The sequence below is a fragment of the Prionailurus viverrinus genome, chromosome B1, assembly GCF_022837055.1.
Source record: "Prionailurus viverrinus isolate Anna chromosome B1, UM_Priviv_1.0, whole genome shotgun sequence".
NCBI lineage: Eukaryota > Metazoa > Chordata > Mammalia > Carnivora > Felidae > Prionailurus > Prionailurus viverrinus.
Genome location: NC_062564.1, coordinates 131,809,104 through 131,836,523, shown reverse-complemented (window position 1 = coordinate 131,836,523; position 27,420 = coordinate 131,809,104). Strand labels below are relative to the sequence as shown.

General features: G+C 35.5%; 1 protein-coding gene and 2 long non-coding RNA genes across 6 annotated transcripts in view; 2 read left to right on the top strand and 1 right to left on the bottom strand.

The window, feature by feature from the left end:
- Positions 1-27,420, top strand: part of LOC125164590 (uncharacterized) — a 266,111-nt gene that overhangs the window by 172,092 nt on the left and 66,599 nt on the right. The window lies entirely within an intron of this gene.
- The window catches only part of LOC125164592 (uncharacterized), an 81,202-nt gene that overhangs the window by 29,093 nt on the left and 24,689 nt on the right, over positions 1-27,420 (top strand). The window lies entirely within an intron of this gene.
- SNCA (synuclein alpha) overlaps positions 20,535-27,420 on the bottom strand; it is a 159,121-nt gene continuing 152,235 nt past the window's right edge. For all 3 annotated transcript variants that reach the window (XM_047857418.1, XM_047857416.1, XM_047857417.1), the window contains exon 6: positions 20,535-21,054. In XM_047857418.1, the coding sequence (XP_047713374.1) occupies positions 21,022-21,054 (33 nt within the window). In that variant the 3' untranslated portion in view covers positions 20,535-21,021. The remainder of the gene's footprint in view (positions 21,055-27,420) is intronic.

The following is a 27,420-nucleotide window of genomic DNA, read 5'->3' as shown; positions in this document are numbered from 1 at the left end:
TTGTTTTTGATTTACCGACTTGACCAATGGGGTTGGGGTGTGATGATGTCAGTTTTAGATGCTTCCATGTGGCCTTTCTCACAACAACATAATCTATGAATTAGGAGAAGGAATTTATGTGGGAATCCTAAGAAAAACCATTTATTCAGGACCAGGTTCCAGAGAACTAAACATTGGATGGTCTGGGAACCCAGTGAATTCCCTATAAACTGAACCTCAGAGAGTATTACCTTTATTATATTCTTCACATTACTGATGATCACATTAACTCAGGCCCCGTGACTAACCTTCTTTGAAATATTTTTGTATTCCCTTTTCCTCATTATTATATGGTTACTTGAGTAAATGTCTATCTCTCTGAGGCCTGTAGGGGTAATTTTTCTACATATTCTCCCAATTTTAGAGTCTTGCAGGGCCCTTTCTCTCCTGAGGACTTTAGTCAATATTTCAGATCTGCAAAATGGCTTAGATCTGAAATCTGAGCAAGCATTTGAATATTTTATTGGGCCTGGTGCCCTTAATCTCCTTTCTTGATTTCTTTTGATTATATGGATTGAACAACACCCTTGTTGGTTGCCCATCTAGATTACCCCTAGGGAAACTGTGGTTTATCAACCGTTTCCATGGTACCTTGTGGTTCAGGTCCTCTGTTTGCCATACCAACCTTGCAGCTCATTGCATTCATTCTAACAGCCTAATGTTGAGTTTATTTTATTTCTGACAGTTAAGTGCCACTACCTGGCATCTATTATTCTGGGATTCTAAAATTCCCAGTTCTACAATTGAGCCCAATTATAACAGAATCTCCTACTGTTTTCTTCTAGAGGAAAAGTAACCACTGATAGTGGTTTTAATGCTCTCCTCTCACTGGCATAATTTATCATTTTGGTAGAAGTATCTTCCAACTCCACCGATGAAACATGGTCAGCTAGTAGATTTTCTAACTCCTGTAGATACCGATCTAGCATTCCTGCTTTCACTATCTGCTACTGCAGTTACTCCATTTCTATTTTACATACTGTGGGTCAGTGTTCTCTCCAAACTTCTAAGTGTCAACCAAGTTAGAATTAGAACCCTCTAATTAGCATACTGAAAAATCAGTATACCAGCACCATCTTCTGAGGTCCTTGCCAGATTAGGAGATCCTGTACTATGGGAGGATATTGCTGTCAGTAAACTCTTAATTATACAACCTTCTGTTTCATCCACACCCCCACCTCCCTTCCCCACTTGCAACTCCATGGTCTGCCACCTTCAGAATCCAGCCCCATACATAATTTCTAGGCTTCTGCTAGCACATGTTGCCTAAATCATGCAGCTTTTTCAGGATATAGCCATTTCTTCTCCTCTAGTCCCAGCACTTGACTGGCCATGCTCTGCTGTGTCTTGATGCTACATCTTGATTTGGTGGCTAGGAGGGGATGTGGGATTATGTTCTTTTGGCAGCATGGGGTACAATCTAGAGGATGATGCATTGTCTTTATGCAAGGGGAAACTAGAACCCTTTGATTCTTCCTCTAACAGAGAGGGGCAGAAAATTCCTATAGACCCAGGGTGTTGAAGGGGATCTGAGGCTTTGATATTCTCTACTTACATGGCCTTCTCATGTCTCAGAGTTCCACCTCTATACAACTAAAGCCTTGACTTTATGTAGTTGAGATTTCAACCCTTGGAGATCTGCTATTGGCTGGGATCCTCTACTTTCTCTGTTGTAGACTGTAAATGATAAAAGTTACTTTATATGCAGCCTTAGAGGCTGAATTTCACATTGTGCTTTTGATTTGTGAAATTTCCTTTAGGCATTCAGTGTCTTTCTCCAATGCATCAATTATGCTCAGCAAGAGCTATCTGATTCCATTGTCCTTATAATTAGTACTTCCACTGAACCTTCCAAAAGCCTGATATGTTGTACCAGCCTGTACATTTCTCTTTTCTGGCGTTTCATCCATTTCAACTGAATAAAGTTTAATAACAACCAATTGCATCAAACTTCATTCTATCTTTTTACTTGATGCCTTTTCCAGTAAACAAAATTCAAACTGAGTTACAAGCCCCTACTTCAGCAAAGAGCAATTACTCTATTAAATATGTAAATATTAGATGTTTTTGGACCTGTGTGAGGATTTTCACTAAGTCTAATCACTTATTACTTTTTAATATATTGCAAATAGAATAAGGCTAATTTTAATAGCTTGTATTGGAATTTGATTCTATCTACTGGAATGCCTCTGATTCACAATAAGACATAGATTGCAACTAAGCTAGTGGTTTCCACTGATCTAAAACTGGCCTAGCCAGGACAACTTGATGTGTTGGGGTATGATCCAGAGAGCTCTAGGCCATAGCTGTTGCTCAAGCTTATTAGAAGTAGGCACTAGGATTCTTGACAGACCTAGTAATAGTTCTAGGTTAATTTTAGAATCAACTGTGTCAAAATTCTAGTAAAGCTGCCTTAACCTGTGGAACGTAATGGAATCTGTTTTCACACCCTCCCTCATCTATATTGCCAGAAATCTTTGCTATTCATTCCCAGTGCAATTCCTTTCTAGGCGGCTTGGCATGCTCTCACAGAGGCAATGCCATTCTTGCCAATTTGCATCCTTGAGGGTGAAGGTCAAGGGCTCCCAATTTAATTGATTTCCTTCTTTGATGAAAGGCAGGACAAGAAAGATGGAACTTCGTGAAAAATCCCTGGTGTTCCCATGCATGTCATTTGCCAGTGCGCAAAACAGCAAGGCTTTCATCTCCTCACAGACATCCATGCTTGGTTCCTGTCGTCCGTTCACTGCTAGTATCTGGCCCTGAATCTAACATGCCACTGAATGTACAAAGCAGTCTGTTGTATTTTTTTGTCATTTCTGTTTTGGCTTGAGCCCCCCCGATGTTGCTCTGGCCCAGCAGTCAGCTGCTCAGACAAAGAGAGTCTGTCTCTTCATCTTGCAATTTCCTGCTTTCCATTCTTCACTCTCATGATCCAACAAAAGGATTTCATTAAAGGAGTTAAGTGCTTGGTTATTATCAGAGGGGAGAAAACAAATCCAGCTATTTTTGACCGTGGAAGTCTTTCACAAGCCACTGAAATCAGCTTTCTTCACCTATAGTAATCATAAGGAATCACCCATGATTTCTATTGGTCATCTCATTATGCCACGGTAGAATGGGCAGATTTGTGTTGTTTAAAAACCAAGGGCAGATTATGTAACTATTCAAAGAACTCAGTGTTTTTGTTGCTGGGTTGGTTGTTGTTGTTCATTGCTTATTTATGTGCTACTTGTATAGCCACTGAAGTTTTTGGTAAATTCTGAATGCTAAAAACACATGAGGCTGTGGTATTATTATTTCTTGGAAAGCAAGTAACAAAACAAAACAAAAACAACTTCTTCACTAACTCCATCAAGTACATTCAGTAATAGAGTAACATCCTTTAATCTAAGAGCAATCAGAAACTCTAGTATTTTGTAATGTTTAAAAGGGAACCCTAGCTTTTTCTTTTCTTTTTTTTTGCTTGCTTGCTTGCTGGCTTATTTATTTATTTATTGAGAGAGTGAGTGAGCAAGCATGTGAGCAGGAGAGGAGCAGAGAAGAGAGAGAAAGGTAGAGAGAGAATCCCAAGAAGGCTCTGCGCTGCCAGCAGAGAGCTGGTTGTGGGGCTCAGTCTCACAAACTGTAAAATCACGACCTGAGTTGAAATCAAGAGTCAGACACTTAACCAACTGAGCCATCCAGGCACTGTCCCCCCACCACAGCTTATTTCTTAAAATTTAGCACACCCACATATTACTTTATATACACATTAGTGTATAAAAAAGTCACCATATTCTTTTTTCATACCATTAGGTTTTCAACTTTCTATAAAATTTAATAGAGTTGAATGATTGCATTTCACATCTAAGATTTTGGAAGGCACAAAGAGAAAAATTAAAGCTTATTGAGCTGGGTTTTAAAAATCTGAGTGTTTACTTATATGAATAAAATTGAATTCATTTTATACTGTATCTCTCTGTGTACTACAAAGGAAGACTGAACACACATTTTAGTTGTGTTGCTGAGCTAGGAAATATTCTGCCCATAACTGCTGAACAGATATTCTTAAAAGTATAATCATCAACTTTAATTATCATTAAAATGGAATTTGGTAAACTATCACACTCTTTTCTTTTTGGTTTTAAGAAACATCTTTTGGCTTAGTGTCTAGATGACAACTATTCTCTACCTTTGGAAACTGATACAGAAGGGGGTCTCCACCAGTCATGGCTATTCTATAGGCCTGCTGTGGTTGATTGGGTCTGAGGTGGACACCTCATGTAACCAGTGACCATTGCCTGATCCCAGTGATTTAGGAAGCTGGAATGAGAGACACAGAGACTAGGAGCTTCTAGTAGTTGAGTTTTATTGATGGCAATACCCTGAGGCCTATGAACTCCCACAGAAAGAACCTGCTCAGATATTCTGAAAGAATATCTGCTTTACCTGAGACCTACTTCAGCTCTAGCTTAGCTTGTGTGAGATGTGGCAGTATCTTCCTAAAAGTATGTTTATTTGTTTAATCTACCTCTGTTTGGTGTCTGTTACTTGCAAACAAATATATCTCAAGTAATATATTTAAACTGTATTTATCATGTGTTTGCATCTATTTTTGCATTGTAAATATTAATGTCCCCCTTTACATTTCTCCTACCTCCTGACAAATGTATGACAGATACTTCTCTCCAAAATTTTGTACTCAAATTAGAATGCTTACATTAACAACAATGAAACAAAATTCCAAGGATATCCATACTACAAAGTCCAAATTTAATATTACAGTTTATTGCAATAAAATTATTGACAGAATATGCCCTTAATCTAAGTATACAGAAAGTATTCAGTCAGTATCTAATGAATTTAAATCAATTCATTTATTATATTTTTGGACAACTATATCCTTACCTCATTTCAGTACATTTCTAATATACCACATAAATGTTTTTGTAGTTCAATATCCTATCTAATAACAGCAGTATAAAGGTTGCTATTAAAGGACACAGTGTAATAATAATCAGCTCAGCATTTTAAATAATATTATATGTGTAACATACAGCTTTTTAACAATGAAGATTTTCTAAAAACATTTGTAATTATTTTTTAAATGTAAAGCTGCTTGCCATTTTACAAATGAGAAGTAATAGCTTCCAAAGCAAACCTTAGGTAATATCAAAATAGCCTTTTATGAATGAGAAATCAAGGAAGTGAATCCCTATCTCATTACTGCACACACAAAAAAGCCACTTATCAAAAAATTCATCTTACTCTTGTTGGATAAAGTAGCAGCTATTTTTGTCCTTTGCTCTCTTGTAAGATCGTTAGCTTTGTGAGTCTTGAAAGCAATTTTCCTAAATGGATATTCAGTCTCGTGCTCATCATGGGTGCTCCATAAATATTGTTGTGTAAAAACTTACCGCCCTGGGAGGCTAATGAAGAACAGATGCAGGCAAAAACAAGATGGTGCAACTAGAGGAGAACATGGAAGCTTAAAAACATTAGTATGAGCAGAGGGAATAAAAGAAAAATGCCAGTTGTCAGCTTAAATGGTGTTTGTGGATATAATTGAACAGCTCATAAAAATAGGTAGGAAAAAAGGATGATCTGCACTCTTATTTTCTTTCTTTAGGTTACAGCTGTGATTCTTGTAGAAGTAAAATGTGTTTCCAACTCATTCACAAGGGACATCAGTCCTATAGGTCTTTGTAACACTAGAAGCAGTTACACAGAATGTTTGAGTCTTAGGAAGTATGACAATGTAGATCCACTCCTCTTCAAGTTTTTTTTTTTTAATTTTTTTTTCCAACGTTTATTTATTTTTGGGACAGAGAGAGACAGAGTATGAACGGGGGAGGGGCAGAGAGAGAGGGAGACACAGAATCGGAAACAGGCTCCAGGCTCTGAGCCATCAGCCCAGAGCCCGACGCGGGGCTCGAACTCACTGACCCGCGAGATCGTGACCTGGCTGAAGTCTGACGCTTAACCGACTGCGCCACCCAGGCGCCCCCCTCTTCAAGTTTAATCAGCAGAGTTTTTCTTTTCGGTTTGGTTTGTTTTTGACATAGGTTTCCAATGGACTAAACTTCAAATTCTGGTAATTCTGTAGCAAAAAAATCTAGCTCTTGGCTATACTTATCACATTTTAAATTTCCCCAATGACTCTAACATGTGCAGCTTGCTGATAAAAAGGTCTTTTTGTTTGTTTTGTTTTTTTGTTTTTTTTCTGCCCTGTCTTTAGCTCTTCTGATGTGTTGGATTTTTGTTGTTGTTGTTGTTGTTTTTCCTGTTCACCTAGTGACCAGTTAGGGAGGAAGAAGTAAGGATCCAGTGACGACAGAGCCAGGCAATATACTTTTCAAAGGTCATTTACCCAGATAATTAAAGAATATGCAAAGAATTACTCATCAATTGGGACCTAGCAGTCAGCTTACCCAGTTGTTCAAAACTATGGTTATTTGGTTGTTGGAAAATAGCATGATGTCAAAGTCACAGTTGCTATTTTTCTCACTAAAACTTGGTTGATTTGAATTGTATTATAAAATTTTTCCTTGATTATCTATCACTGAATATTTGGGCAGGAAATGCACTTTTATTATTTTTGTTTGTTTGTTTTGAGTGGGGAGGGGCTGAGGGAGAGGAGATAGAGAATCTTAAGCAGACTTCATGCCCAGCATGGAGCTCAACACAGGGCTCAACCTCACAACTGTGAGATCATGACCTGAGCCAAAATCAAGCATCGGACACTCAACAGAATGAGCTACCCAGGCATCCTTATTTAATTTCTTAACCTCTCCTGAGTCACATACACTTTAGAAGTAGACGGTCATAAATATTTTTATCCAGAAAAAGCTACACATATATGTGTATATTAAATTTTATATAAAATTCAAATTTTGGCATATATTTAACGGTGATTGTTAAAACCTACCATTGGTACTTGAACCTCTTAGTTCACTCACAAATTAAACCTCCCTTTTGGAACTGCTACTATGAAGATTAGTCAGCTCTTGATAACTGAAGTTTTGCAATTTTACTCCTGCCCTTTACGTGATATAATGTGTGCCTTTGCCCTTGTCACTGCCCTTATGAATCACCTGCAAGTGGAAAGATAGAGGCATTTATCAGATAACCAAGAACAAGAAAGCCAAGCATTATTTCCACCCCCCTTGTATATATTCTGAAATACAGTATTTAGAATACAAAATTTTAAATGTATTTCTTTAGTGGATAAAGTTTAAAGATATATTAGAATTTCCTTACTGAATTTATATTACTGATACTCACAAGCATAATATTTAGTCAGTTTAACAGCTTGTAAAACATTTCTGTGCTCTATTACAGCCAAAAGTACAAAATGCATACTATATTTGGGTAGTGTGCAGTCTATTTCAAATGTATGTCTAAGGATGGAGTATTTATAGTTTTCTGTCATTTTTCTTTTTCCTCTACATAAGTTAGGATGATGTAAGTAAACAATAAGATTTTACTTTGCAATTTAATTTAAGTTTCTTTGTTTATGTGTTTCTTACTGAATCAAAAGGCTTTTTGGAAATTACCCAGTTCTCTCCAACATAATGTATAGAAAAGTAATTTTACACTGATAACAAAGTTGGAATGTATGTAAAACATTTTTCTTTCTGTTTCTTCTGCCCTAAGCTCTTATTGTTCAAAGTGTTTTTCCCCCTCTTTATAATATTCACCATAGTAATGTAAGGAATTACTATGCATTAAACCCAAACAGATATATTTATTTGTAATTCATATTTATTTGAATAATATCTATAACATTTTAATTATATTCCATCTTTTAAAATTTTGACTCAACACTGAAGATGAGAAAATGGAAATGAAGAAATACTAGATGTTAAGAGTAATTAATTATAGTAGATTTTATTTAATCTTTACAACAAAGTATGTGAGTTCCATTATTTCCAATTTACATGTTATTTTCAGAGGGACTAAGATGTTTCCTAGGATGTCATAGCTAGAATGTGGTAGAGGTAAGACTTGAACCCAAAGATTCTGATTTAAAAATAGTCAATATGTTTTCATTTTTTGGACAATTTCAAAATAACTGATAGAACAAGTATCTGGGATGAACTTTTCAAAATAAATAAGATTTTGCCTTTAGAGAAGCATTTGCCTAAGGTTAAAAGTACAGTAATTGAGTTAGTTTACATAGTAGTTAGGAATAAGTTTCCTCTTTTTACTTTGGTATCTCTTACCTCTGTTTTCCCATGCTTATTGTCTCTGTACTAGGATCTAGATCCATGGCATGTCATAAAAAAATTTATAAATTTTAATGCATTACACACACACACACACACACACTCACACTATTTGATGTATTTTCTAGTCTATCCACTGTCTTTGATATCCTTTGATATCTTTTCTAGTCCTCAATTGTCAAAGGCCTTAAGTGACTGGCCTAGTTTAGAATCTTATCTCTTGTATATTTGCTGAGTTCACACCTGCTGCTATTCCATCTGCTACAATTTTAGATCACTAAGACCTTCTTGAAATATGTGGAAAATGTCAAACATAGTCCCAAAAAAGTGCTGCCTCCTTTTAAGCTGATGGTGTCCTGAAATGACTGAGTTTTTCTTTTCCTAAAGATAAGCACTTACCTTTTTTTTTTTCAGTGACCTAAAGTCCCTTTATTTAAAGGATCAAGGTAACTTGGTCATGGTTTAAAGGACAGAGAAGTAGCATTTCAAAAGTAAATGTCACTCTACTTGATGGTAGGCACTTGAAAGTTTATCCATGCCATACTTATATTAATTTTACACCTGAATGAAATAACAAATTTTAATCATGTTTTCACATTTAGTGAATGTACAAAAGAGTTTCTTTCTATCTCAATCTTAATATATCCAGGACAAGATATTTTATGTTTAGGAATAACATCTAATAGCTTGATTCATTCATTCAGATATTTACTGTCTGCAAGATTCAACCTGGAACTGGACTATAAGGGCCTGAGAATATGTTCAGTAAAGAACCTGATAAGATAACATTTGTATGAGTATATGGGTCATTCTTTACGTGTATATTTAGTTCTTATTTTTGTGTTTAAAATTCAGACACAAAAATTTATGTTTATTTTCTTGTATATTTGTATATAAATTTACTATACTTTTTTTTAACGTTTATTTATTTTTGAGACAGAGAGAGACAGAGCATGAATGGGGGAGGGTCAGAGAGAGGGAGACACAGAATCTGAAACAGGCTCCAGGCTCTGAGCTGTCATCACAGATCCCGTCGCGGGGCTCGAACTCACGGACCGCGACATCATGACCTGAGCCGAAGTCGGCCGCTTAACCGACTGAGCCACCCAGGCGCCCCAAATTTACTATACTTTTTAAAGAAATTACTTAAGGATTACATTTTTTCCTCTTAAGCAATAAGGAAAGTATGGGGGCAGGAATGGATACAGTGGCTCCAAGGACCAGGAAATAGTAAATCCGGAATCTGTTGTACGAATAATTATCACCATATGGGAGCATTATTATGCTTCCAGTGTATGTTGGAGGATTTTTAGTGTTAATATTTTTATGCTTTCTAGAAATTATGTTTTAGAGTATTGCTATGAATTAGGGTAGAATTCACCTTTATTAGCTTTCACTGCAATATTTTATTGGTTGAAAGTTTAATTCTGTCCAAAATGGCAAGACCATACAATCTTGGGTGTTTGCTTCTTTATATAAAATAAAGGAATTGGACAATTACAAAATTAGATAGTTTTCTGAGCCTTAGCCCATAACTTTGTGGTCATGGTGGGCAGGGCTTCTCTACTACTGGGAGGAGCTAATGGGGGAGGAAAGGTAGAATTAATCTTCCGAGAAAAGCTGTCAGCCTTCATTGATAGACTGACGTTCAGAACTATGGAGATTGATTTTTCTTCCTACATCTGCATTGGATTCTAAATCTTGAGCTGGTCTCACTCCTTGTTTTTGTACCTTTTAACAATCTAGACTGTTTTTGAACAGTTCTTTCTCTTTGCTGTCATGTGGGGGAATTTCACTACAATAAACCTAATCACAACTCCTGTATGAACTTAACAAGATGAAGGCATCCACCAAAAAGGAAACTAACTAGATAACCCCAGGAAACACAAATGCCGTCAAGGTTCTAGCCAGGAATTTAAACTTTTTCAAATGTGTACTTTGAGGATTTTCAGAAAGCACAATGCCAATTAATCTGGTCCTTGGAATTTATATGTTGGGGGCTTTGATTCTTCCCTGCAAGAAAACAAAACAAAAAATGAACTAAAATATGCATTGTATCATAGAGATTGTAGGCCCAAATACATGGGAAAATGACATTTTTCATACTTCTGCTTTACCTCAGCCTAAGATATATATGACATCATTTGCTTCTACATAAGATTCTCAACACTAATTCTTAAAATTTTTAAATTTTTCTGAGTATCGAAACCATGGTAAGAACTTTGCTTAGTATTTTGCCAAGTGCCTCTCAGTCAAGGCTGACATTTTGGGCTATCTAGGCTGATAAGGCACTTTAAGTAGAGCTTTTTGTTAATCTATTCAAAACCCTGGTCTTTTGGTCTGTAGCCTGACCCTAATATTGCCAATGTATCGAAAGCTCTGGAATTCTACTGCTAGGTTCCTGGCTTGGGGTGGAGGGAATGCAGCTGCCTGCTATCAGACTTTCCTTTTGCTGTCCGGACAAACAGTTCTTGTTCCTATATTCTTAGTATTGTATCTCACATGCATGTTCCTGGCTTCTTGTCATTTGTTGTACAGTTATCTCCCTATTGCCTCTCTATCTAGACTTCTTCCCAGCATTTCCTTCTTTCTGTACATGAGTAAATTTCACAATGTTGTTCCTCCCAATAATGTCCTATACTACAAGTATCTGAGCCTGTTATACCTGAATATCATGAGATGCCTTCCTAATTTGTATGGATCACCTCACAGGGCCTTCTCCTCGAGGAAAAGTAATGCTTTTAATTCTGTCACTGAGTAGGCAGTGCTTGGGACTTTGGCTCACTGCTTTTAGAAACCTAGAAGAGATGATAAACTGAAACATCTGTCCCTGTCTGTTCTGCCCATAATGTGGGCCTGCTTTGAAGAGGAGGACAGTATAATTTTCCCAGCCACCCATCCTTAGGATGGCCTAGGACTTTCACTATTTCTTCTTCAGCAATGATTCTGGTTATAAGTATGTCTCTGACTACCAGGAGTTATGATTTTGAAGGGTTCCATTTGCTGTGTTTTGTTTTTAAAATAGTTGTTTGGGGATAAATTTCTACTGGATATAAAAACAGGAAAAAATAAAAGGACTTTTCTATTCCTCTGCAAAATAACGATACTAACCACCTCCATCAACAAAATATCTTCCTTCTTCAGACACTGAAAATTATACAGTCTTTGTGTTTCCCTTTCAGATAGTGCTACCAACAAACTTAGATGTCAGTGTAGGGCTTAAATATATTATTCCACACCATATTCTCAGTAGATTTATTTATCAACTCTCTATAAAAAATTTGTCACTTAAAAAATATCAGCCTTATTTTACAATTCACTGTGATGGGTTTTTTGTTCATTGGTTTGGTGATTTGTTTGTTTGTTGTAATTCTTGTCTGACTTTGTTGAAGGTATATTTGATATAAATGGTAAATGCATTCAGAGTCAGAAACATTATACAGATATTAAGTGTTAAAAGATTACAACATCAACACCTTCATATTGAATGTATTCCACAGTTAAATATGCAACATTATAGATTGGTCTGTATTAAACTGGTGATGGGTGTTGTGTGGGAGTAAGGATGGGAAGGTTTGTCAGTAAAGAAACAGCTCGAGGAATTCAAGTCAATTACAAACTGTCAATATGAGTTATCATCTATAAAAAGGTGTCTATTATGTGAAAATCCTTTTTATTCCAGAAAGAATTACTTTGAACGAACTACTTCTGGTGCATCCAGGAATTGTTGGCATGAAAACGATGACTGAAAGCTATGTCTAATGGCCTGGAACTCAGGCTGATAGTGAAAAGCCAACAGAGTGTAGCATTAGAATGTCTATCCTCCCCGTGGGCGGTAACAAAACAGCCAGATCAAAACTCCTTAATATTGATTTCCAGAGCTGTTCGTGGACATAACTTTGAGTTGTGCCAAACTTCTTATTAGAATGGCATTCTTATTAGAATGGCAGTGAGTATCCACTGTATTTTATATCTAAACATTGCTGTGATAGAGCTCAGGATCAGTTATTAACAAGACATAATTTACAATTGCTTTAAATCAGGCATTTTCTTCTGGTTCAGATGAGATTTTAAAATTTATGAAACAGGTCTTTATCTCAGTTTTACACTGTTGCTCATAATTTTCAGGCAAATGTCGTAGCTAAAAGTTTGGTATAAGCCACCAGGGGTACCCATGGCTTATTGCTGGGGACGTTTGCCAAAACAACTTGCCAGACTTCTCTCCATTCAACATGGCACTTCATCTTCAACAGTAGGAGTCGGTCCTGCTGAATTACAAATGTTTGGCAGCCTCTCAAAACTTGTCTTAACCATTTCCATAGAGATTAGGGGGAGGTCTCACATCACAAATAATATGTTCTAGATGCTCATCTGTCTGGATTTAGTCTTCGGTTATTTTTACCACAAGGGTTGGTTTTTGTTGGGAAATACAGTACTGAATAATACTTTTCTGCTACTATAATTTAGTTTCCTAGTCTGTGCCAAACAGTCCCGAGGGTAAAAGGACAAGCGTGCATGGTCCTACTGATTGACGTTTAGTATTTGCTACAGAGGATGATCTGACAATATTTTACCAGCTCACTTGCTCTTTTTGCAGCAATGATATCCAGGGACTGACTAAAGACATAAAGAGAAACAGTACTTTTCCTGGAACCATTTGATTGCTGGTATTTCTGTTGCTTCTAGTGTAATGCAGAAGTTGTCATGTAAAATGTTGCCTCTTTTGGGCCCAAGATGAACCTACCAAATGGCAGGTGTTTGGGGAAAGATATTAGGGAATGGATGAGATTTGGGAAATGGATGGGGATTCAATTGCCGTTTTCCCCCTTGTGGTTGATGATAACCTGTTTTGGACCAGTGTGTTTTAATTTTATATATGCTTCTCCTTTTTTCTGGTGATCAGAACCAAAATCAGTGAACATATTGTATAAATTGAACAGCAAAATGTATCACTTCAATACGAAGATACTGTGGCTTGGTGAGTATAGCTGAATCTAAAGATAGTTGTGTTCTGTAAAGCTAGTATTTATGGTTTTGGTGCATATTTACCTCTTACTTGCCTGATGTATTTTGGTGCTAGTTACTAGTCTACTAGTATCCATACTGGTTATTAAACCATTAAAATGCTCCCGTAGCTATTAGTAAATAGCCTCTGTTCAAGTCTCCTAAGTGTTTCTACATCATCCTAATCTTGATTAATACAAATATAAATTTATTTGTGGGATATAATTAACACATAACATTAGTTTCAGGGGTACAACATAATGATTTAATATTTGCATATATTGCAAAATTATTACAATAGACCTAGTTAATATCCATTACCACATAGTTACAGATTTTATTTCTTGTGATGAAAATTTTTAAGATCTACTCTTTTAGTAATTTTCAAATATATAATATTATTCACTATAGTCACCATAGCGTATATTACATCCTTATTCATGACTTACTCATTTTATAGCTGGGAGTTTATATTTTTTGACTACCTTTTCCACCTTTATACCCTCCCCCTCCACTCACCTATTTTCTGCATCTATAAATTCCACTATTTTAGATTCTATGTTTAAATGAGATCATACAATATTTATCTTTATCTGTCTTATTTCACTTAGCATAATACCCAGTTATCTCAAATGGCAAGATCTACTTCTTTTTTGTGGCTGAATAATATTCCACTATATATACATATCACACCACATTTTCTGTATCCATTCATCCATTCAGGGACATGTAGGTTGCTTCCATACCTTGGCTATTGTAAATAATCTTGCAATGAACATGGAATGCTTATATCTTTTTAAGATAGTGCTTAATTCCTTCAGATAAATACTTAGAAGTGGAATTGCTGGATCATATGGTAGTTCTATTTTTAATTTTTTTGAGGAAACGTCACATTATTTTCCATAGTGACCACACCAATTTACATCCCACCAACGGTGCACAAGGATTTTCGTTTCTCCCCATCTTCTCCAATGTTTGTTATCTCTTGTATTTTTGATAATAGCCATTGTCACAGGTGTGAGGTGATATCTCATTGTGGCTGATTTCCCTGATAATTAGTGATGTGGAACACTTTTTCATGTAGCTGTTGGCCATCTGTTTGTCTTCTTTATAAAAATGTCTATTCAGATCCTCTGCCCAGTTTTAATCATATTGTTTTTGAATTGTGTGAGTTCTTTATATATTTTGGATATTAACCCTTTATCAGATACAGGATTCGCAAATGTTTTCTCCCATTCATTAGGTTGCCTTTTCACTTTGTTAATGGTTTCCTTTGCTGTACAGAAACGTTTTAGTTTTATGCAGTCCCACTTGTTTATTTTTGCATATGTTACCTTTGCTTTTGGTGTCAGATCCAAAAAAATCATTGTCAAGACTGATGTCAAACAGCGTATAGTGTATGTTTCCTTCTAGAAGTCTTATGGTTTCCAGTCTTACACTTAAGTCTTTAATATATTTTGAGTTCATTTTTATGTATAGTGTAAGGTATTGGTCCAGTTTCATTCTTTTGCATGTGGCTGTTGAAAACGCTGTCCTTTGCCCAGTTTATTTTCTTGACTCCTTTATTGCAAATTAGTTGACCATATGTAGGCATGGGTTTATTTCTGGGCTCTCTATTCTGTTCCGTTGATCTATGTTGTTTTAATGCAATATCATACTGATTGGATTGCTGTAGTTTTGTAATACAATTTGAAATCAGGAAGTGTGATGCCTCCAGCTTTGTTCTTCTTTCTTGAGATTACTTTGGCTATTACTTTGGCTAAATATTTCTTACTAACTATATCTGAATATTTTAAATATTTCTTATTTCTATACCCTACTACTGCTACCATACTACTGGTATTACTACTCCTAATAGCATCACTAAGTCATTGATCTTGGGCTAGGCATATTTCTAAGTATTCTACTTATATGAACTCATTTAATCCATATGACAATGCTCTGAGGCAGTATTATTATGTTTTTTACAGACAAGGAGATAGAGGCACTGAGAGATTAAGTAACTTGCTCAAAGTAGAAAAGGTAGGAAGTGACATAACTGAAAGCCTGCCTAGAATGGTTTTAAATCCAATATTCTTCCTACTACTCCTGCCAGCTTAATTAAGCAAACATCCTCGACTATTCTAGGTAAAAGGTATTATATTCTTTTCTAAGGTAAACACATAGACTTGCTACTATTATTTGTTTAGATCTGACTTTACTGGAGCCAAGCTTAGCTTTGACATTTGCAGACATGGGTTAGCTTTCATCTCACTGCAAGATATAGGGCAACCTGGTATTTAGTTTACCTACAAAAGGCAGTTAGGAAGCCCTAGAGGAACCTAATTGAAATGCAGCACATTTCCAAGGCACCATATCTTGCTGTGTTGCCATAGAAACAGTGGGAATTTCTGGTCATTGACCTTTAATGGAAATTGAGGATAAATTTTCATAGGGTTCATAGGAGAAGCAATCCCAGTATATTAACTTCTAGTTGCAGGACAACTTTGGTAATCCCCTATGCAATCCCACCTGACTTGAGAAGTATATTATATCAGCAAAACTTATTAGAGGCTCAAACTCCCACTTTTTGAAGAAACATTTTTTTAACTACTTCCAATACACCATCTGTGCTATTGGACTTAAAATAATCAAAGATAGTGTTGTAGCAACAAAGAAACATTAAAGGAAATCTTAGATAATTATACAAGAAACATCAGAACTAATATTATATTTTGAAATAGTTTGCATTACATCTATTCTATTCCTTTTGGATTATGTAAATCTAGGCTTACTCAAATATTAAATGCAATATTACTGTATCAAAAAAATATACCTAGAAACTCAAAGCATTCTGAAATGTTAAGGTGTCCACATTTAAAAATACAAATTCTTAATGCTTGCCCTTTCTAGTTTATTTATAAATTCAGGCATTATATTCCTAAGTATGTATCATTGAAAATACTACTTACATGATATATATGTATACTTTGTGTGTGGCATATGTATATGCCATTTGACAGAAGGTAAGGGCCTGTGATTCAACAGAAAAAATGACAAAGTGTACCTTACTGAGGACTGCTTTTTACTATATTAACATTTTTATTTTCTACTAAAATAAATAACTTAGTTCTATCGTCAGGATATGCACACTTAATTACAAGGAAATGTCAATCAGGGAAATCAGGGTCTCACTACTTTCTCTTAGAAGTATATCTCCATATATATATATGAGTATCACTTATTCTGGACATAGACATCTGAAGAAAAATAGGAATATTCTAATAATTATATGTAGAAAACCAAGGCCACTACTCCAGTCCCTAAACTTCTCTCACACAGCTGGGTTCTCTCACACAGCTGTATGTTCTTACTCTCAGAGACAATGTGGGCTAGGGGCTGAGAACACAGACTCTGGCCCTATAATAACTGGGATTCCTGGCTTTGTGACTTATTAGCCATGTGGCTATGAGAAAGTTACTTAGCCTGCAGGAACCTCAATTTGCTCATGTAGAAAATGAGGATAATAATGGAACTTCTTAGGGTTGTTTTGAGAATTAAATGAGCTAATATTGATAAATGACTTAAATTTATATTTGACACAGTAATAAAAAAAATATTTCCTCTTCCAATGCCAGGGCAGAACTCACAGGGAAATGCCACCCCCATTGCCCTCCTGCCCAAGACAAAGAATACAGTGAGATGACATCCTGGATAAAACAGAGTAATGTCAGTACAATGGACAGAGGAGTCTTTAGAGTTTGCTGTTAGAAAAGTGTGCTTTTCTTCCTCAGTACGGATGTAGACAGCACTATCTCTGAAAATTGATGGTTGTCCATGAGATATGTGTGTGTTTAATCCAATAGTTGCCTACACCATGAGCCAAAAAGATGAGAAAACATATTTTGCATCTCATAAGGGGGAGATTTTGATAACAATCCAACTTATAAGGCCAAATCATATATTGGATTGTTATGTTGTCATTTGGGTGCCAAAGCCCACCCTGACTTGTTTTGTTAAAGTCCCCATAGAGTCATATAAGGCTGAAGAACTCAAACTTGAGGGAATGGTATCTGCAAAATAAACCTAGAACCAGTCTAACGTTCAGACCACTTCTCAGATGGATGCCTCAGCAGTGGCTAGGAGATAAGCTTTCTGAAAAGGCTTGTGTGTCTTATACAACTTTTTGCTTAAGTGCTTGGTACAAGATAACCACCACTGGTGTATATTAGTACTAGAATGCTTTTTGAACAAATATATTTTAATTTTTCATGTTGTTCTAATTAAAAATGCTCATTAATGTGTTGAAATCAAACACGAGACATCACTTCTTTCCAATTTAAGACCACATAGGCGGTTTAACAGTCACAGAGGTCCCTTTCCAATTAGGCAAAAATGGAAGTTTCTATGGTGATCATGCTTAGAGTCATTACAGTCATTCCTTTCTCTTTCCTTGCCAATGCCCAATATACATCAAATTACTCACAATCACATAAAAACTGCCTAGCACCTCTAGAATCTTCTTACTTAAAAATATACTTTGTACTGGTGACTTTAAAAAGTAACTGCTATTTTTCTCCTGAATAACTAAAAAGGTAAACCAAATAGTTTTTCAACTAATTCATATAGGGTTTTCATAGTCAAATTTACTATCGGCACCCCTAGGGAGTTAATGAATCTTTCCTAAATAGAAAACCTTTGCTTAAAAAAGTATCCTGAGACTCATATATGTAGCAGAATTCAAAAGTCATAAGATTTTTATACACCTAGAGAATCAATATTTTTCTCATTAATTATCTCTTATGCTGTACTTTTAATCTGCATGACTCGTCTTGTAACTGAAAGTTTGTACCTCATAATCTCCTTTACCTACTTCACCCATTCTCTTACCCACCTCGCCTCAGGCAACCACCAGTTTGTTTTCTGTATTTAAGAGTCTGGTTTTTGTTTTTGTTGTTGTTGTTTCTTCATTTGTTTTGTTTTTTAGATTCCACATATAAGTAAAATCAGATCATATTTGTCTTTCTCTTATTTCACTTAGCATAACACCCTCTAGGTCCATCAGTGTTGACACAAAAAGATCTCATCTTTTTATAACTAATATCCCATATACCACATCTTATCTATTCATCTATTAAAGGAGACTTGGAAAGCTTGCATATCTTGGACATTGTAAATAATGCTATAATAAACATAGAAGTGCATATATCTTTTTGAATTGGAGGTTTTCTTTTTTCTCCTCCCCCCCCCCCCCCCGCTTTGGGTAAATACCCAGTAGTGGAATTACTAAGTCATATTGTACTTCCATTTTTAATTTCGTGAGGAAACTCTACACTGTTTTCCAGACTGGCTGTACTAATTTTCATTCCCACCAACAGTGCACAAGTGTTCATTTTTCTCAACATCCTTGCCAACACTTATTTCTTGTCTTTTTTATTGTTAACCATTGACAGGAGTCAGGTAATATCTCATTGTGCTTTTGATTTACGTTTCCTTGATGATGAGTGATGTTGAACATCTTTTCATTTGTCTGTTGGCCATCTGTATGTCTTCTTTGGAAAATGTTTATTCAGGTACTCTGCCCATTTTCTTATTGAACTGTTTTGCTTTTTTTTATTGAAGAAGTTCTTTATATATTTTGGGTATTAGCCCCTTATCAGATATATCATTTGCAAGTATCTTCTCCCATTCACTAGGCTGCCTTTTTATTTTGTTGATGGTTTCCTTCACTGTGCAAAAGCTTTTTATTTTTGTGTAGTCCCAATAGTTTATTTTTGCTTTTCTTGCCCTTGTGTGAGGAAAGTGACCCAAAAATATATTGCTAAGATCAGTGTCAGGGAAGTTACCGCCTACGTTTACTTCTAGAACTTTCATGGTTTCAGGTCTTATATTAAGTCTTTAGTTCATTTTGAATTTCTCTTTGTATATGTTTAAGATAGTGGTCTAGTTTTCTTGACACTATTTAGTAAAGAGACAGTCTTTTCCCCATTGTATATTTTTGCCTCCTTTCTCTTAGTTTAATTGACCATATAATCATACGTTTATTTCTGGGCTCTCTATTCTAGTCCACTGGTCTGTTTTTGTGCCATATCATATCACTGTTATTATTATAGTTTTGTAATGTGGCTTGAAGTCAGGGAGCATTATACCTTCAGCATTTTTGTTATTTCTCAGGATTGCTTTGGCTATTAAGGATCATTTGTGTTCCATAAACATTTTAGGATTCTTTGTTCTAGTTCTGCGAAAAATGCCATTGGCATTTTGATAGGAATTAAATCTGTAGATGGCTTTGGGTGGTATGGAAATTTTAAAAATATTAATTCTTTCAATTCATGAGCACAATATATCTTTCCATTTATTTGTGCAGTGTTTAATTTTATTTGTATAGTGTTTAATTTTTTTCCTCCAGTGACTTAAAGTTTTCAGATTACAGTCTTTCATCTCTTCAGTTAAATTTATTTCTAGGTATTTTATTCTTTTTGGTACAACTGTAAATTGAGAAATGAGTAATGCTGGCCTTCCAGAATGATCTGAGATTTCCTTTCTCTTCTATTTTTTGGAATACTTTGAGAAGAACAGTTATTAGCTTTTCGTTAAATATTTGGTAGAATTCCCCTGTGATGCTAACTGGTCCCATACTTTTGTTTGTTGGGAGTTCTTTGATTATTAATTCAATTTCATTGCTAGTAATCTTTTTTTTTTTTTTTTTCAAATTTTCTACTTCGTCCTGATTTAGTTTTGAAAGATATCATTTCTAGGAATTTATCCACTTAAATGGACATTTCTTAAGGTAATGGTCTGGTAGTTCCCAGAAATGTTTAAAGGCATTTCCTAGGGTGAGTGATAGGAAGGTTTGATTTTAGAAATAATAAAAATAAAATGCTGGGTTAAACAAAGTTAACCAGATTCTCTCAGAGTCTTAATGTACTAATATGTTTTATTAATATCTGAAGCAGACAGTCAAAATTATTTCTTAAAATCACTGTTCGGTGGAACCCATTTTTTCTGTATAGCTTCTCAAGAAACCACTGCACATCAGAACATACTTTGGGTAGTGTTGCTTCAGTGAATTCCCAGAGTAGGGTTAATGTTCCATCTTGTCTGCTTAACTCTTCCAAAATTCCTTCTCCTTCAAATGGCTGTCAAGAACTTTAATTGTGGGAGTTCTCAGTTCACATCGTTATAAGCATGATTTTATTATTTAAAATGAGATGGGATTAAAAATAAGATCTTTGTAATGAGACATTTTAATTTTCACCATTTATATATAAACATAAGTTAATAAAACACATCACAAAACAGTAAAATTTTATAGTTAATATTTATAGGTGCATAGTTTCATGCTCACATATTTTTAAGTATTGTATATATTAACAAATTTCACAATACATCATTATTTTTAGACAGAATCATTAAAAGACACCTAGAAATCTTATAATATATGACAATAAATCACAACTTCTCAAGAACAGCAACAAAAAAATAGTGAAGATTTAGAAATAAGTGGTAGTCACTTAGGTGTTTTAATTTAACTTTTAGATTTGAAGCCACAATATCCACACAGCACACAAAGACCCTGCTACCATATATTCACTTCAGTGAGAGGGAAGCACTGAAATGCTGAGTAAGGGCAGGTACAGATAATTTCAATCACTGCTGATGGAAGAGTTTAAAATACACTGTAAAAACTTTGAGAAAAATATCATGACTGGGCACGTTGGAACTGAGTACTTGTACAGAATGGAACATCTCTCAGTAGATCTCAAGAAACTGCGAGTAAAAGTATTTCTTATGCTTCGGGTTCATAGTCTTGATACCCTTCCTAATATGAAGAAAACCAAAAAGAAAACATGCAGTGTTAATATTAGTCATCAGGAATCAAGGATTTAGGGTGAATGAGATAGGACATGGATCACCACCTTGAATAAAGGTTCTGCAACTATTCAGTTATACACAATATGATCTTATTCTGTAACAGTTTTGTCTTCCTGTCAAATATAAAAGTGAATTTTGCTGCTCAGAGTTAGGGTATCCAGATGCTATTTAACAATCATATGGTATTTTTTTTTTTAATGCTTATTTATTTTTGAGAGAGACACAGACAAAGTGTGAGGGGGGGAAGGCAGAGTGAGAAGGAATCCGAAGCAGGCTCTAGGCTCTGAGCTGTCAGCACAGAGCCCAATGCAGGGCTCAAACCCGCAACCTGTGGGATCATGACCTGAGCCAAAGTCAGATGCTCAGCCAACCGAGCCACCCAGGCGCCCCAATAATCATATGTTCTAATCGTATAGAACAAGTTAGGTGATCTATCTTGCTCCCAGTTTCCTCAACTGTAAGTTATGAGAGCCAAATCAAGTGGCCTAAAATCCTCTTCCAGGGCTAAAATGTTCTAATTCTTAAAGGGAGACAAAGACATTAAGGCAAGTGATGTTTTGAAAATCTTTTCTTCATCCTTGGCTTCAGTTATTACTTTTATTCTAAATCCCCCTCTCCCCAAACAATATGTAGATAACATCCACAATAAAAATATTAAAGGCCTTAACTAAAGTGCTCAGAATAGTCCTCCTAAAGAATAACTTGAATCAAGATCCTGCTTTAAAACAAATAAATGTACCTTCAATAATTCAAGTTGCTTTCTGAATACAGTACATACTTAAATGCGAAGGTTCTTCTAGTATTCTACAATTTGTCGTTGACTCATCTCTGCAGTCTTAATCTGTCACAATTCTCTCTGTTCCCTAAACTGAAATCCTGTTTAATTATTCACTGTTCCTCAAACATATCCTTATACATGCTCAGACATGCCTTGCTTCCAATATTACCTGTTCTAGAATATCTTCCTTTCATTTTGGCCATCATTATCTCCCATCCCCTACGACACCAATCAACACCAACTCTTGTATAAAACTCCCGATGACTCTAAACAGATTCTGTAAAATATTATACTTTTTTGTGTATCTTCCATATTTTGCCTCTGTGATGCCTGATATATAGAAGACAGTCAATGTCTGTTAAAGGAATCATCATGAATAAATGAAACAGTAAATTTGTATTTGTTTTTATCAAACTTATTAGGATGGACTACTTGTGTCCTGGTACTACCAATTAACCTTCTTGTATTTTCTATAGTGTTTAGCATTGTGCTGAACTTAAAAATACTCAAAATTATTGGTAAAAATCTAAGCAAAAAAAACAAGTTAATTTCAATTTCTATAAATGGGATTATCAGTATGTCTTTTACTAATGCCAATATCTAACCTAACTACTACTAGTTTTAACTTAATTTTTAATGAATACTACATGTTTTTTGCTTATGATGTCTGGTTTTGGCATCAGTGTAGTATTGCCCTTATGGAATTAATTTGGGAGTATTGCTTCCTCTTTTTTTTTCTGGAAGAGAAATTAATTGGTATTAATTATAATTAATACTTATTAATTAAATGTTTGATAAAATTCACCAGTGAAGCTATATGGTCCTGGGATTTTTGTGGGTGTGTGTGGGTAGATTTTATTTTTCCTTTCTAAAAGAAAAATATTTTAATGTTTATTTTTAAAAGAGAAAAAGAGACAGAGCATAAGCAGGGGAGGGGTATGGAGAGAAGGAGACACAGAATCTGAAGCAGGCTCCAGACTCTGAGCTGTCAGCACAGTGCCTGACATGGGGCTTGAACCCACAAACATGACATGAGATCATGACTTGAGCCAAATTCAGTCGTTCAACTGACTGAGCCACCAGGTGCCCCTGTGAGTAGATTTTCTTAACAATAATTCAGTCTCTTTACTTTGTTATAGGTCTATTCAGATTTTCTATTTCTTCTTGTGTCAGCTTCATTAATCTAAAAGTATTTTTCAATTTTCCTTGTGATAAATTTTCTATTAAAAAAAAACTTATTTACAAATTAACATAGGTAAATTAGCTGTTTAAAATGCTAAATTGAAATACGTCAATGTTGCAAACCATGCATTTCTCATATGTTTACTCTATAATTTTTGTGGGCAACTTTTATTTTACTATGAAAATATCTTTCTGGAAATGTATGGCAATAATAATTACTTTCCTTAGGCATTCAGTTGATTTATACAAAGTTCCATCTGGGGATTTATTTTAGAAAGTAAGTTTTTGAAGGGAGTTAAGATGGCAGAAGCTTGTCTTATCCTTTGAACACAGCTAGATAATTATCAAATCATTCATAACACCCAAGAAATCAATCAGAGGTGTGAGAGAACAAAAATGGCAAGTCTACAAGTAAAAAAGCACCCACCTTCCAGAAGGTGGGAGATGCAAGGTGTTGACTTGGGGGAGACAAAACTGTGAGTATGGCGGCTGGGAGGAAACCTGCTTATGGAGGGTACTGCAAAGTATTATAGCAGTGGGGTACAAAATCTGAACTTTTAGAAGTCCCTCACAGTGGCATATGTGCATGGCTTAAAGGTGCTTGCATGGCCAATTGGGGCAGAATCCAAGGAGTGGCAGTGTGGCCTGAGAATCCCATGGATCCCATGGTCTGAGGATCCCATGGGTCTGAGAGGCACCAATATGTTGAGCTGTGTCCAGGCATAGGAGCTGGGACTTGGGCTGAGGGCATCAAGCAGGGGTGCCAGCTTTCTGCTCTTTGACATAAACTCTGAACTGCCATGGGGTCTTATGACTGCTTTCCTAGCATGGGCTTGCAAAAAATGCAGCAAGACCCTCCCCCAGAGGAACAGAGCAGGTGTCGTGGGAGTCTTTACAATTTGGAGTTTTGAAACTCAGTTATGTGCCTGAGATAAAAAAGTTCAAACACAGCAGAGTGAACACAGGGTTCTGACAGAAACTGGGAACACAAGAAGAGTGATTGAATACTCTTCTGTGAGGGCTCCCTGAAGAGTGGGGGACTGATCTTTCAGTTCCAAGGCTAGAGAGTAGGATGTTGCTATATTCATCCCACCCATCAGCTCTGAAAGCCTTCAGGGAGAAAACAAGCACCACCTAGTGGAGGCTGGAGCCCTATCCTTCTGCCTCTTAGAGGCACATTTCTAGGAAAACAAGTCAGCCTGAGAATCAGTACAACAGGCCTCTCCCCCAGAAGAGCAGCATGGAGTCTCTTGCACCAAGTCTACTAATCATAGAGTGCACCAAAGCTTCAGCTCTAGGGGAAATAGGATCTAGTTTCCTCTTTATTTTGATTATTTATTTTTTAATTATTATTTTTTCATTTACTTTCTTATTTTTAATTCCTTTTTTATTTTTATTTTCACATATATTACATATATATTATTTTTATTTTTGGTTCTAGATTCCTTTAATAAGCAGACAAAAATAAACCCAGGATCTAGGTTTGTTGTTTTTTTGTTTGTTTCTGGGGAATGTTTTGTTTCTGTTTTTGTTTTGATTTCTCTCTTCTTTTCTGGACAAAAGGATGAGACAGAGAAATTCACCCCAAAAGAAAGAACAGGATTTAGAACTCATGGCCTATTGATTTAATCAATACAGATATAAGTAAGATGTCTGAGCTAGAATTTAAAATGATGATAAAGATATTACCTGGGCTTGAAAAAGCATAGAAGATACCAGAGAATCCCTTTCTGCAGAGATAAAAGAACTAAAATCTAGTCAGACTGAAATTAAAATACTATAATCAAGATGTAAACCCAAATTGATGCCATGACAGCAAGGACAGATGAGGCAGAGGTATAAATTAGTGATATAGAAAATAAAATTATGGAAAATAATGAAGCTAAAAAGAAGAGGGAAACAAATGTCATGAATCATGAAGGCAGACTTAGGGAACTCAGTGACTTGTTAAAATGTAGTAACATTTGTATGAGAGGAGTCCCAGAAGTTGAAGAGAGAGAAAAAGGGGTAGAATGTCTATTCAAGCAAATTATAGCTGAAAACTTTCCTAATTTGGGGAAAGACACAGATATCAAAATCCAAGAAGCACAGAGAACTCCATTAACCTTAACAAAAGCTACCATTGACAAGGTATATCATAGTCAAATTCACAAAATACACAAAGAAAGAATCCTGAACGCATCAAGGGAATAAAAGGTCTTAACGTTCAAGGGAAGACAGATCAGTTTCTCAGCAGATCTGTCCACTGAAACTTGGCAGGCCAGAAAGGAGTGGCAGGATATATTCAACTTGCTGAATGGCAAAAATATGCAACCACGAAGTCTTTATCCAGGAAGGCTGTCATTCAGAATAAGAAAAGAGATAAAGAGTTTCCCAGACAAACAAAAACTAAAGGAGTTCATGCCCACTAAACAAGCCCTGCAAGAAATTTTAAGGGGGACTCTCTGAGTGAAGAAAAACAAAAAAAGACAAAACAAAGACTATAAAGGACCAGAGAGCATTACCAGAAACACAAACTCTACAGGTAACACAATGGCACTAAATTCATATCTTTCAATAATCACTCTGGATGTAAATGGACTAAATACCCCAGCCAAAAGATATAGGGTAGCAGAATGGATTAAAAAAACAAGATCCATCTATTTGCTGCCTATAAGAAACTCATTTTAGACCTAAGGATACCTGCAGATTGAAAGTGAGGGGATAGAGAACCATCTATCATGCTAACTGAGGTCAAAGGAAAGCTGAAGTAGCCATACTTATATTAGACAAACTAGATTTTAAAACAGAGACTATAATAAGAGATGAAGAGGGTATTATATCATAATTATGGGATCTATCCAATAATAAGATCTAACAGTAAATATTAATACCCCAAACTTGGAAAACCCAAATATATAAATCAATTAACACCATAAAGAAACTCACTGATAATCATACAATAATAGTAGGGGACTTTAACACCCCACTTACAACAATGGACAGGTCATTTAAGCAGAAAATCAACAAAGAGACATGGCTTTGAATGATACACAGGACTGGATGGACTTCACAGATATATTCAGAATATTTCATCCTAAAGCAGCAGAATATACATTCTTCTTGAGTGCACATGGGACATTCTCCAGAATAGATTGCATACTGGTCATGAATCAGCCCTCAACAAGTACAAAAAGATCAAAATTAAAGCATGCATATTTTCATATCACAGTGCTATGAAACTTGAAGTCAACCACAAAAAAAAAAATTGGAAAGCACTCAAGTACACAGAGGTTAAAGAACATCCTATTGAAGAATGAATGGGTTAATCAGGAAATTAAAGAAGAAATTTTTTAAAAAATACATGGAAGCAAATGAAAATGAAAACACAACAGTCCAAACCCTTTGTGATGCAGCAAAGACAGTCCTAAGAGGAAAGTATATTGCAATTCAGGTCTATCTCAAGAAGCAAGAAAGGTCTCAAATACACAATCTAATCTTATAACTAAAGGAGCTAGAAGAGGAAAGGCAAATAAAGCCCAGCCAGCAGAGGAAGGCAAATAATAGAGACTACAGCAGAAATAAATGATTTGGAAACAAACAAACAAAAAGAACAGATCAATGAAACTAAGAGCTGATTCTTTGAAAGAATTGACAAAATTGATAACCCCCTATACAGACTTATCAAAAAGAAAAGAGAAAGGACCTAAATAGATAAAACCGTGAATGAAAGGGGAGAGATCACAACTATTACCACAGAAATACAAATAATTATAAGAGAATACTATGAAAAATTATATGCCAACAATCTGGGCAATCTGGAAGAAATAGACAAATTCCTAGAAATTCACAAACTACCAAAACTGAAACAGGAAGAAATTGAAAATTTGAAGAGACTCATAACCAGCAAAGAAATTGATCAATAGTAAAACAAAACAAAACAAAAAAAAACCTCCCAACACAAGAGTTCTGGCTCAAGTGGTTTCCCAGGGGAATTCTATCCAACATTTAAAAAAGAGTTAATACCAATTCTCCTCAAACTGTTCCAAAAAATAAAAATGGATGGAAAGCTTCCAAACTCATTCTATGAAGCCAGTATCACCTTGATTCCAAAACCAGATAAAGACCCCACTAAAAAGGAGAATTACAGGCCAATATCCCAGATGAACATGGATGCAAAAATTCTTAATAAAAGTACTAGCAAAATCAAATTCAACGGTGCATTAAAAGAATTATTCACCATGATCAATTACAATTTATTCCCAGACTACAGGGCTGTTAAATATTCACAAATCAATCAACGTGATACACCACATTAATAAAATAAAAGATAAGAACCATATGATCCTGTCAATAGATGCAGAAAAAACATTT